This window comes from Nanorana parkeri, unplaced genomic scaffold (genome assembly GCF_000935625.1).
Source record: "Nanorana parkeri isolate BGI_ZX_2015 unplaced genomic scaffold, ASM93562v1 scaffold223, whole genome shotgun sequence".
Lineage (NCBI taxonomy): Eukaryota > Metazoa > Chordata > Amphibia > Anura > Dicroglossidae > Nanorana > Nanorana parkeri.
Window position 1 is genome coordinate 442,150 of NW_017306491.1, and position 13,109 is coordinate 455,258.

Below are 13,109 nucleotides of genomic sequence, written 5' to 3' on the forward strand. Positions count from 1 at the left end.
TCTTTTTCCCCGCAGGATCCCAAGGGGCCCCTCCTTTTTTTTTTTTTTTTTTTTGTGTGCGCTAGAAATCTGTGCGTCTCCACAAACACTCAGGCACAGCAAGGCAATGCATTCCCTGATCCCCACTCCTCTCTTCTCCCTTCTCCAAGTTAGTAGATGAACAGGGCCCCTTCTCCAAGTTAGTAGATGAACAGGGCCAACTAATCGAAAGCCGATTAATCGATGATTGAAAATGTTGACAACTCTTTCAATCATCGATTATAATCGACTTAGTCGATTAGTTGTTGCAGCCCTATCAAACGGAAATCTTGACTGGTAATTTGGGGTCACCTACGATTGGTCACAGATTGCTTGGATTAGCAGGTTGAGGTGCTCCATGATCATGTACAGTTCCAGTACAAGCCATTGGGTTAAAGATTTGTGAGCAATTCCTGGCCATTAAAGGATAATTGTGCACAAACCACCTGTGAAGTGAACTCTGTGTTTAATGAAGTTATAACTCTGTGTTTGTCCTAGTTATAGTATATGCCGGCGTTATAAGTAGTTTTGCTAATCTGGTTAAGCAATCCATACAGAAAATTTGAAAAGTATGTGTTTCAGACTGTGTCTCGCTTGATGAATCATGAACTTGTGAAATACTGAATTTATTCTGATCCTAGTCACCATGAATTCTGTTTTGTTTTTCTTGCTTGTTTATAGATGTGGGGGCACTGTTGGCGCCATCTTGACGTGTCCACTGGAAGTTGTGAAGACCAGGCTCCAGTCCTCCTCAGTGACACTTTACATCTCTGAAGTACAGCTGAACACTGTGAATGGTGCCAGTGTTAACAGAGTGGTGTCGCCCGGACCACTGCACTGTCTAAAGTAAGACCTATAAAGAATATATGATGTTTTTAAACTGAAGAGATGTGATACACATGATACAATATTATCTAAAGCTTAACCCAATAAATGTACACACAATAGTGTACACTGTGTCTATTCTTTAAGGCTTTTGTGGATTGGTTTTGGGTTTACTTCGATGGACAAATGCAGCTTGCTTTTAAGTGCATTTTGCTTGCGTTTGAGACACATCTGAGTTCATTGGTTCATTTGACCAAAAGTTGACTTCATTTTGACCTGCATTTGACCTCCTAAGGTGCGACAGGCTGCTTTTGCATTTCCACAGACTGGTATGCATCAATACAGGCCCTAAATATGTGTGCTCATATGTATACAGGACAGAGCTGAAAACTAAGAACCACACGTGTCATTAGTGTACCGTATATACTCGAGTATAAGCCGAGACTTTCAGCCCATTTTTTTGGAACATTTTATATCATTATTTACTTGGTGTATCTGGCAATGAAGATGTCCATGGACATGCATATCAGTATACCAAGAGCTTTCTTTTCTCGGTGATGGAAGCAATGTTTTTCAGAGATTTGTTTTTCCACAGTGATGTTCAGTCCAAACTGACCACATGGTGAAGGGGACAGAAATGATCCTCCGCCACAACAATTGTGCCTTCCATTGCAACTGTTCTATATCTTGGTAGATATCTCTTGGCCTTGGAAAAAGTCAAGGGGAACCCTAAGACCAGTTGTTGGTGGAAAAGATCCAAAATGACCAATCTACACTTCTCCCCAGCTCAGCCTAAATAGGAACCAGTTATTGTCAGGAAAGGTCTACAATTAGGATAGAGGTTATGTGATGGGTCTATGCAGAAAATGTTCAAAAACAATCAAATCTTATACTTTTTACTAGTTTCAATTTAAAAGGTACTTTTGTCTAAATAACAATATCATTCTAGTGGGGCCCCATTCTGCAGGAAATCATACAACATAATGCATATGCAATGGGTTTTTTTACAAACCTAACCTGCTATGCTTATTGCTAAATGAACATACCATCCTAAAACCACCTTGGAATGAAAGCAAGTGTTAGTTCTTAGGCCCAGGACCACGAGCAACAAAAGATGTATAATCCTGTATGTTAATGCAACAGCACCACCAGATTGTCCCCATGGCTGTCCAATAGTGTGCAATGATCAGTGTGTTTCCACTAATTGTACCTATGAAGTAAAGAACAGTTGTGATCAGGAAAATGACATCCAGTGTACATCAAACAACCTATGTGCTCAGGCTTACTTAGTGAACAAAAAGGAAACATTTTATGTAGATCCAACAAAGCTATTGGATTTGCATACAACAAATATAGCGGCACTTCCCTGAGGAAATCATTGCATAGCCAGATGTAATGTGTCCCCATAGGTAGTTAACAAGCGCAGCAAATATGAATGAAACGAATGGACCTATCAGCCCTTCCGACTGTTGCAATAATTATAGCTGTCACCACGTGGTGATGACAAAGGAACAAGGTAAGACGGTACTGCTCCTGGTTATATGGGTAGCTAACCGGTGGCAACACAGGAAATAGCAGTGAGTGGAGCCTGGCATGTCTCACCTGACATGTAGTGCGCTTCCTCAGAGGCTGTGAGACACGCTCAGGCTAAGGCCTCATTCACACACAACGCAAGCAAAATTGTATATACGAGCGTCTATGCGCGTATATACGGGCGTCTATGAGCGTATATGCGTGCACTATATGCAAACCCAGAATGCATCACTCGTAATGGAATTTTTAATGTGCTGTAATGTAAACATGTACGCGCAGAAATACGCTGCCCGGACGCATCTATATTCCATTCTGTTTTTGCGCATATATACGCTACGCAAATATACGGCTCCATACGCGACTGTGTATATGGAGCCATTTATTTGCATATGGTACAATACACACATACGTGCGGCAGTGTGAATGAGGCCTAAAGGTCTAAAACTACTTGGTCTGCTCACCTGCTAAAGCGGTTCAGGGCAGCAAGGATTTTGCTGCCCTGACACATTGCAGGTAAAGTAGATGTAAATTCTCTTTAACAAATTGCATTGCTTAATTGTTACCTTTAAATGCAAGTGCAAACATCATGTCTGCCTCTCTCCAACACTCATCGTTGTACAAAGTGCCTGCAAATGTTCCTTCTCCCTGACGTTACCATTGGTTTCCTGTGCCGCCTTGACATGTAGGCAGCCAAACTTCCTGTGAACATTGAATAGAGGACACTGTGCCAACATGGGTAAGTTTGACACGCTTTGGGCTTGTGTCAGTTACATCAGTTTGAGACTAGTGATAAGGCTAGCCTTGGTACGATCCCAACTCAGAACTGTGACTGCCACCCCTTCCTCCTGACCCAATCAGTTGGAGAGAGGCACAATCACTTCCCCACAGCCATATGTCACAAAGGGCCGTGGAATGCCCCCGCCGCAACTGCCACCACTGATTTTGTTGGGGAGGAGGGGATGGTGGTCACAGGTATGAGCGGGCTTGGGCAAACTCGGACATACCAAGCGCAACCTCATCTTTGCCTGAGATGATTCAGAATTCATTGACAGGTTTGTCTGACTTGAATTTGACCGGTTTCAAGCAGGTTTTACACCCCATAGACTTGTATGGCAATGCAAAGCCCATTAACACAGGCCCTTTCTTGTAGTTCAGCCACGGAGGGCTGGCAAGGCTGCTTACAATTTCAATGCAGCAACGTCCGTGTTGTCAGCCAAAAGAAGGAAGTTAGACTTGTATTCACTAAGTACTGCATACTACTAATAACAACCTGACAAAGAAATAACCAGTCTTATTTTTATTTAGTGAGTAGCATATACTACTTTAGCACAGCCGCTTAGATGTATACTTTTAGATAGGGGCACGGACCAAGGTGGGAAAGAAATGAGTGATCAATGTTCATATGTGTGCAAGCTCATCTATATAAAAAGTTTTGATTTGTGTCCATGCATTATACTTAAACCTGTGCTTCTAATATCTGTAAAAAATAAGTCAAGGCAACTGGACTTGTATTTTTTTGGAAGACGTTTCACTGGTCATCCAACCAGCTTTCTCTTTCAGTTGCCTTGAACTATTTTTTATAGATATACCATGACCTGGATGAATGAGAACCTTCACAGACTTCTAATGCTGTGTGTTAGAGAACCAAATACCATTTCAATGTAAATGTCAAACATTTCTCACAAGTTTGAGAAAGACTGTGCTAACACAAGCAGCATGTAGTATTCCAGCTCAGTTATTACACCGCATGTTCACTGCCTGGGACTGCATTTAAAAGAAACAGAACAGTTTGTGCCATATGACATCAGGCCTGCTGAAAGGAGGTTTCCCACAGTGTCAGAGTTAAAGGAGAACTATGAGGTGAGTGATTTTCACTCACCTCATAGTTCTAACCGACCTGTGACTGAGACTGCCACAGGTCGGCTCAGTAGATCGGGAGGTGAGCGAACACATACCGGGTTCGCTCGCCTCTCGATCCTGTCACGGCTCTCTGCCGTGACAGGGGGAGGGGCTGGATTCCCCTCTCCGATCTGCCAGGGCTGACTGGCGAAACGGACAGGGGAGGGGGCGGGTACAGCTGGCTCTGCCTCTAGATAGGTGTCACTCACGCAGCCGGGTGGATCTCGACATGGATGTCAGGATCCGCTCTGGCTGCGGCGTCTCAGTACAGCTCGCGGTATACTGAGCTTAGGGTAACGGGAGGACGCTAGTTTGTGTCCTCCCGTTACCCTAAGGAGAACTATGGGGAAAAACACTGACCCCATAGTTCTCCTTTAATTGGAATCAATTGCAGGGATGTAACACCTATATTGAAGCGTGCACACACTGTATAGCCAGCAGCCCCACCTCCATTTTCTTTTTCTTGGGTGATGCACTAAAGTGCTTCCTGAGTTGCCAATGAACCATTTTAAGCTGTTCCTCATTTATAACATGTCCCATATAGTTAAATCGCCTGTGAACGGTTTGGTCTGTTCTGTTTTGCTAAACTGTTTGTCTTTCAGCCCGATTAGAGCTCATTAGGGAATGAGAATGACGTAGAAGAGTAATTCTGGATAAATGTAGATCACAATAAGCGAGTGGGTGGTGTGTGATATCGTGCTGACTGTAGCATAGTGATGACTTTTTTTCAGTTTTATTTTTATTTTTTTAATACTGATAACGTGACCATTGGTCTTTAGCATGAACTTGCTCTCTTTTTTTGTTTTCTCAGTAAAAATATTCTGAAAAGATAGGAAGGTCAGAAATATAAAGTGCACCTGTCATGAAAGAAGCATTGAGGCTACAATTGCCAGGCACCTTTTGAAAATGTTAGTTTCTGGGCTGTATACGCTCACTAATTTGAAGAGAACACAGAGTAAGTCAATGCAGGCAGCCCGGCAGCGTGCACCCGCAAAGACACCGTGGGACACAGGAGACGCAGGATCAGAGACCGGCACTAGCGCTGGAGGGACTCCTGGAAAGAAGATGATGATTGGATCAAGAGGCATCATTTTAAGGCAAGTCCTTACACCAGAATCGGGGGGGGGGGGGGGTTTTTAAATTTATGTGTAGCCCTATTGGAACAACCGTTTTAACAAAAGTCAATTTTTCAATCAACTTTTATTGAAGGAGCCGGTCTGAAAATTCTAGGTTGACCGGTCGGCTGCAGTCACTGTTTGGGTATTCCTCCACAAGGTCTGCATTTTAGATGGGCTCTTTTAGCTGATCTAAGGACTTGGAACTGCACAGCCCTGGCCTTGAAAACCCCCTGACCTCATTTATCTCGGCTGGGCAACAAGGGGGTTTCCTTTTTACTGGATCAATATGGAAACTCCCTCAAGTAACTTCTTCATTGTTTACTTTTTTCATGATGTGGTGGCCATACAAACATTACATAGAACCACTTGTCAAAGCATTCAAATGGCTTGTAGAAAGTGATTGGTGTAATACATTTTAGGTAATTAAGATTTTGTTAATAATGGACTTGTTGGTAATACAACTTCTCACAGGGAGCAGTAAGCATTTTCTAACTCCCATTTATTTTATCATATGGGAAGCAGTTTTAAACTAGAATGGTAGCATTCCTATATTAGGCCAAACACGTGACAGCTTAGTCATCAGTTATATAATCAGGATCATCCATGAATATCCTTATAACAGACGTATTAAAGTTTGGGAGTGGAGAGGAATAGTTGGCACATTAGTTAACAGTATGAGACAATAGATAGAGAGTTATGTAAAACCTGTAATCCTGTTCCCATACTATGTCAATATTAGACTTTGCAGGGATATTAAACATCACCAGGACAGAGACATTTGGGCTGATGTGGTGTTTATCCACAGAGGTAAGCATCCTAGTAAAGCTTAGGGGGGTGATGAGTTGTTCAGTTACCCAAAGCTTAATTTCTGTCTATAGGACACAGAGCTGCCGGTGTCCTAGCAACAAATGAAGCATTCCCTATGTAAGCAAACATATTTGGGTTACGTCAGCCAGTATCCCCCACCCCTTTGTTTACATTTAGCTGCCAACAGCTGAATTGGGCCAGCAATGAGTCATCGATTTCTAGGAGGCTGAGGGCTGCATAGCCGACAGCCTCTTAGCAACCACTGACGGCTGACTAGGTAGAACCTGATGGGGATGCATATCACATGTGTTCAACCAAAAAAAGAACACCTTGAAACCACTTGTTTACTGAGAACCCTTTCAAAAGCACAGTTGGTCAATAGCAAGATAAAAACCTTTAGAGCCTCTTCACACCATTGTGTGGCATTAACGCGAGATAAAGCACTTTTCTTGTATTAGTGTATTGCACTGCCATTCATTTTAAATGAAACCTCAGTGCACTTCTATAACACACTTGTGTAGCCACAACACACATTAACTGTATCATATAAAAGAAACAGATACTCCACCCCTCCATCTGCTCTGGTGCACCTTAGTGGAGTGGATCAGAGCAATCAGGCGAGAACCAGCCTTGTATAGTGCCTTGTAAATGTATCCACCCCCTTTTGGTGTCCTTTTTTTTTTTCCCCCTTTTTTTTTCTTTTCCACATTACAATCTGGAATTTAAAATTGATTTCTGGGGGGTTTGCACCATGTGATGTACACAACATGCATATCACTTTTGTAGGTGCAAAATCATTTTTATTGTTACACAATCAATAAATAAGACAAAAGAAAGTGCAGAAATCTTGTGTGCATAAGTATTCACCCTCCAAATTTCAATACTTTGTAGAGCCACCATTTGCTGCAATTACAGCTTCATGTCTCTTGGGCTATGTCTCTATTAGCTTAGCACATATAGCTACTGTATTTTTGTTCCCCTTTCTTCAAGGCAAAACCGTTCCTTCAAGTTGAATGGGTTGTGTTGGTATACAGCAAATTTCAAGTCATGCCGCAGATTCTCAGTTGGATTGAGCTCTGAGCATTCCAAGACATTTAAATGTTATCCTTTCCTTATTTTGTAGCTATAAAGTGTGTGCATCACATGGTGCAATCCGCCCCAAAATCTGTTTTAATTACAGGTTGTAATGTAATAAAACAGGAAAAACCGCAAGGGGTGAATACTTTTTGCAAGGCGCTGTAAAGACTGATGCAACTTGCTGTCATTAATTTAAAAAATCCTTTTTGATCTCCAAAGCCAGTCTAATAAATAATAGGATTAAAATTCTTTTCTCAATGCTATTTCCTAATAATTATTATTAGTAGCGTTCTATTTTGTGCCTTTGGTAACACTTCCAGCTGTTCTTCCCTTTTCTTTTTAACAATCTACTGAGTCTGCTAGAAGCAGTTGGTTGGTCAGCACAGGATGACCCTAAAGAGGAAGTGTACCCCCTTTAAATAAAAATCACATTAGCATGCTGATATGAAATCATCTTACATTCATTAGCTAAACAAACATTTGTATTTTATTTCCTGGTCCACTTTGGCACAAATGATGTAATGTGCCCAAGTGTAGCATCCTGGGAAGGTTACAGAGCATTGCTAGGAAATCTCATCTGTGATCTCAGGGAAAGGCATTTTCCTCCCCTGAGATGATATGCATGGTCACGTGTCTTAGTCACATGTGCCAGAGTTCCAGGAAGTAAAGGGAGATATATTAATCTGCCCTCAGGAAAAAAAATGGCCACTCTCAGAAGACTGGGGAAGAAAAGAGAAATAAAGTATCCAAAGAATGCAGAGCCTGCTATTATCAATTAGTATGCATTTGTAGATTGTCATTTCTAAAGGTGCCTTTGTTGTTATTTTGAAGATATGGGTAAAGTTCCCCTTTAAGCTACAAACACATTTTGTAACATCTATTGAGGTATGTTTTTCATGTAATTTTCTTGTTTTCTTCTTTTTCTATTTTTTCTTGTAAGTTCACAAATGTAGACATTACCATTCGTTCCCTGGGGCCTGAGGGGCATTTGAACTTTCTTGTTCAATTGTCATTGTTTTTGAAGAATGATTTATTTGCTGTGACCCTGTGACCTTTCTTTCCGTTTTGCTATATGGAAAACGAATTATCTTCACAGCGCACCACTCAGTATTGCATGCTGTAGAAATATTATGTAGAAGGGTTTCCTTAACTTGTTCTCCATTATGCCTGGTCAGATGTCAACACGATGATCTCTTGTTCTCAGTACTGCCTGCGTGGTGATCTGTAGAGTAGACTGTTGTTTTGGTAACAATGATAGGTTTGCTTGTAGCCATGTCTAGTTTTATACCACAGCCTCCATACTGTACTCTTGGATTTGGGATAATTTAATGACTTCAGTAAACTATATCAATATAAATTGTGTGACTGTCTGATTTTTCTTAAGCTGTCTAGCCTTTGCGCATATACTTTTGGACAGGTCAGAGGTCTAAATAGACAATTCATGCGGTTAGATATAAAGCCAATCATTAAAATATCATATAAGCTAATATAATTTCATAAGTTCTTCATCTTTTTGAATCTGCAACTTTTATGAAATAATACCTGGGGATCCCACCATGAAAGTCCTTGCTGGGGCTCTTCATTTTATGAGGAATAACTGTCTTTTTATTGTACTCCTGCCCTATCACATGCTTCTCTGGTGGAGACCAGGGAGGGCCGTTCACACCGCTCCGCTGCGGTGCAGTAAACATGCATTGTGTTGAACATGCACTTGAATGGGCTGCTCTTGATAATACAAAATCACCTGCACTCCATACAGCGTACAGACCTTGATGAAAGGTTGGTGCTTGAAGTGACAACACGGATGGCGCCGTGTCAGATACAGTCCATAATAGAAGTCACCAGCACTCGATGTGTGCAAGAAGTAAACAGCTTTTTATTAAATTGTCAAATGCGTCATATAGCCAACGTTTCGGGGCCACGCAGGGTCCCTTCTTCTGGGCGACATAGAAGGGACCCTGCGTGGCCCCGAAACGTTGGCTATATGACGCATTTGACAATTTAATAAAAAGCTGTTTACTTCTTGCACACATCGAGTGCTGGTGACTTCTATTATGGGCTGCCTGACACATCACAACAGTCCAAAAATTGTTCATGTGGCATCTACAGCAGCTCATCATGATGCAGTGTTGCCCTGCACTGCATGTCCGTCGGCAAGGTGTGTTGGGTGCCATTCAGAATAAATGGCACCACATCACACAAACACAAGTTACATGCGTTGCCACAGGATAATGTAGATAGGCCCTGGGTAAATATGTCAACACATATTGCACAGGCATTGTCCACTATTGTTTTATAAAACCTGCTGGTAGAGCAAATGTATTTAAACGGGAAGTGCCTGAAAATAATAGAGGAGATCAGCAGCACTAAGGGGTATATTTACAGGTTTCAACCAGGATTCTCCCATTTTTGCAATTGATTCTTGTGGAGAAAATGGGTAAAACATTGACAAAGAAACCCATAAGATAAAAAAAAGATTGAATTAGTTTTAATAGTATTTAACATGGTACTCACTGCTTTAGCAAAAAAAAAAAAAAAACTCTCCAGTTTGACCTTCTTTAAATGTGCAAGGATGTCCATGAAGTCCACTAGCAGAGCACAATATCATTGTAAGTAGATTTTATTAAAGTCTGCTGGCAGTGCTTCTGTTATATTCACCGATTGCTGGGAAATTCATGTTAAAGCGAACTCTGTGCCAAGCGGAAAGGGAAAAACAAATATAATAGTTTAATTTTTCCTGAGCTGATTTGACATTGTACTTTTGCTGTGCTCACAATTGTTTGTTTGTTTCTTAGGATGATCTTGCAGAAGGAAGGTCCTCGCTCACTCTTCCGAGGTCTGGGCCCCACCTTAGTGGGTGTGGCTCCTTCCAGGTATTGTCATATCATTCAGACGTATCAGATTATTTATTTTTTCTCTTCTATATTCCATACATTACATGGTCATGTTGGATTTATAATCTTTAGTTCAAAATAGGGAACAGTAAGTACTGTTTGTATTAATCTGACAACATAGCACTATCCCAGTACAGTTTCATAAAAAAAACATTTTAGTAAGAAAAAGTGCTTGGTGAGCAAAGCATGAATATTGTGCTTAATGAAAAATACGCAGTACATAGTATTCATTCAGAATGCTTCATCTTCAGACTTGTAGTGCAAAAATGACACATGGAAGATGTTTGGTTTCTTTTTTTTTCCCCCATAAACCCACCTATTGCTGTTTATGAAGCCCCAATTCTTCTAACAGTCTTAGATTGTGGAAAATTTCCAAAAATCGATACATCATAGCAAGTGAAAGTCCCATGGCTAACATGAGGAGATGCAGCCAAATTCCTCGCACTTCTCATGTCAGCCAACTAAATGACATACCAGCAATGCAACATGCAATGGTGGGATAGGAATTAAACCAGTAGGCATAATCTTGATGCTAATAACGATACATTTAATGAGCAGAGGCTGAAGTCAAGCCAGAAGTGAATTCATAATACATCAATATGGTAATAGCACTTGAAAGTGTTAGGCGTCGCCAACTAGCCGCCTTACAAATTGTTTTGGCTGATACTAACCACAAAGCAGCCATGCTTCTCATTTATTGAGCCTGGATCCTGACTGGGGAGGTAGGCCTGCCTAATAGGCCAACTTGATGGTCTTGATAATCCAGGCAGAGAGAATTGAATCTTAGGTGGAGCTGCTGTTTCTTTAGACCCAAGCAGAGCACAAATAGATTGTCGCCTACTCGAAAAGCCTCAGTCCTTCTAGGATAGACAAATAGCACCTGGTGAAAATCCAGAGCTGTCCAATCTTAGGTTCCTTTGAATTTGAGTCTGTGAGCATCTGCACCTCCGTGCTGCAGTAACAGGTGTTAGGCCCAATTCACACCAAGTCGTCATTGGTTTTACGCGCAGGTGCTTTTTTTGCGTGTTTGGCACATTTTTGTGCGCACTTGAAGACGTGTGTTTTGACTGGCAGCTCAAGAAACATTGTGGTCAATGTACAAACATGCAAAAATGTGACTGAAAATGTGCAACATGCTTTTGCCACGTCTTACCTGGCATTTCCATTGAAGTCTATAGGGGAAAAACGAGCTGTAAACTGCCGCAAAAAGCTCATGTACTTTTTTTCTGCTTTTGCCATTCTCCTGCTCAAGTGTGAACAGGGGCCATTGAAAATCATGGGATTTCTTTGTTAGTCATTTTTAAAGCGCTTTTTCTACTGCTCAAAAATGCCTAGGTGTGAACCAGGCCTTAGATGAGAATGAACATGAGAAACAGGCCACAAAGTACATTAGGAAAAGGGCTGGGGAAGCCTATAGGATTTTACCAGCAAATGGCAAGCTACAGAGCGCCTTAGTGTGGCCTGATGATTATATGTACCTCACCCTTACCTGGAGCCCTTTACATCCCATAGTCCTTAAAATTCATGGAACTGTATTTGTAATCTTGCTATACACTACATGGCATTGCCTTCATGTAAGAGAACTTTGCCCTAAATTCTCTTCTCTAAATATAGCATTAGAGTTCACACGAGCAAATAATAATAAGCGAATTGTGAACGTGTAAAGCCAAAGTGTAACAGGCCTGTGATGAAATAATTAACCCCTCTCTGAGCAGATAGAACATCAGACTCCATTTATAGACCTTCCATAATTAGACACAGCTTAAACAGGCAGCATAGCTGGCATCATTCTAAAACTATTCCAGTAGACGCATTCATGCTAGATAGATGCTTTATCAATCCTGGTGCACTGCTTACAGATTTGTTTGGAAAAAAAGGACATGACTAGAACTGATGTAAAAACAGACATTGTGGGAGAAAATTTTCAATTCTGTACCTAGAGGTCTTGACTTTGTAAGGCCTTAGGCGAAATTCAAACGTGAGGGCCCCCACTTAAAGTGTATAAATTGCATATTTTAAGCCAATAACCTCCAGCAAGTGTCAGGGCCAGCAATGACATCCGCCAACAAGTGTCAGGACTATAACGATTAAACAATTTTTAACATGGTTTCTTACTTTGGTCTCTGGTGACTCCAGCAAGTGTCAGGGCCTACACTGCCTATATAGCTCATGGTATTATTCTACATTGCTTTATAATGTGTTTCTGGTATTTGTAATCCTGTATAGCTGATGGTATTTTTTTAATGCCACCAGCTATACAGGACTATAAATCCCATCAATACTTACAGCAATGCAGAATAATACCCTCAGCTATGCAGGACTACAAATCTCATTAATATATACAACAATGCAGAATACTAGGGATGCACCGATATTGGTATCGTGCCTTTATTTAGCATTTGGGCGAATACTCGTACTAACCCTAATGCTCCGATACTTACCCCGATGCAGGAACTTCCGGTTAGAGGGAGATTTGCTCTAACTGGCAGTGCCAGTGGAACCGGCTTCCCGGCCAATCAGGAAGCCAGTCATGACCTGCCTCCCGGCTTCTTGATTGGCTAGGAAGCCGGCTTTACCCTGCCTAGCAAAACTGCAAAGCAGCTTGGCTTCCTGACCAATAAGGAAGCCACACGGCTTCCTCATTGGTATCAGTACTCTGTATCGGCGAGTAATGATAAAAACAAATATCCGCACTCGTACTCTATACCGAAAAATTGTTATTGGTGCATACTATCAGCTATACAGGACCACAGGTTCTTCTCCTATACGGTATTCCGGTTCTCCTCCTGTACTGTATTCCCGTTCTCCTCCTGTACTGTATTCCCGTTCTCCTCCTGTACTGTATTCCCGTTCTCCTCCTGTACTGTATTCCCGTTCTCCTCCTGTACTGTATTCCCGTTCTCCTCCTGTACTGTATTCCCGTTCTCCTCCTGTACTG

The 13,109-nt window shown here is 41.5% G+C and overlaps 1 protein-coding gene across 2 annotated transcripts in view; it reads left to right on the forward strand.

Moving 5' to 3' along the window:
- Nucleotides 1-13,109, forward strand: part of SLC25A36 (solute carrier family 25 member 36) — a 51,855-nt gene that overhangs the window by 21,491 nt on the left and 17,255 nt on the right. For both annotated transcript variants that reach the window (XM_018556067.1, XM_018556066.1), the window contains 2 exons: nucleotides 700-864; nucleotides 10,073-10,150. In XM_018556067.1, coding sequence (XP_018411569.1) covers nucleotides 700-864; nucleotides 10,073-10,150 — 243 coding nt within the window. The remainder of the gene's footprint in view (nucleotides 1-699; nucleotides 865-10,072; nucleotides 10,151-13,109) is intronic.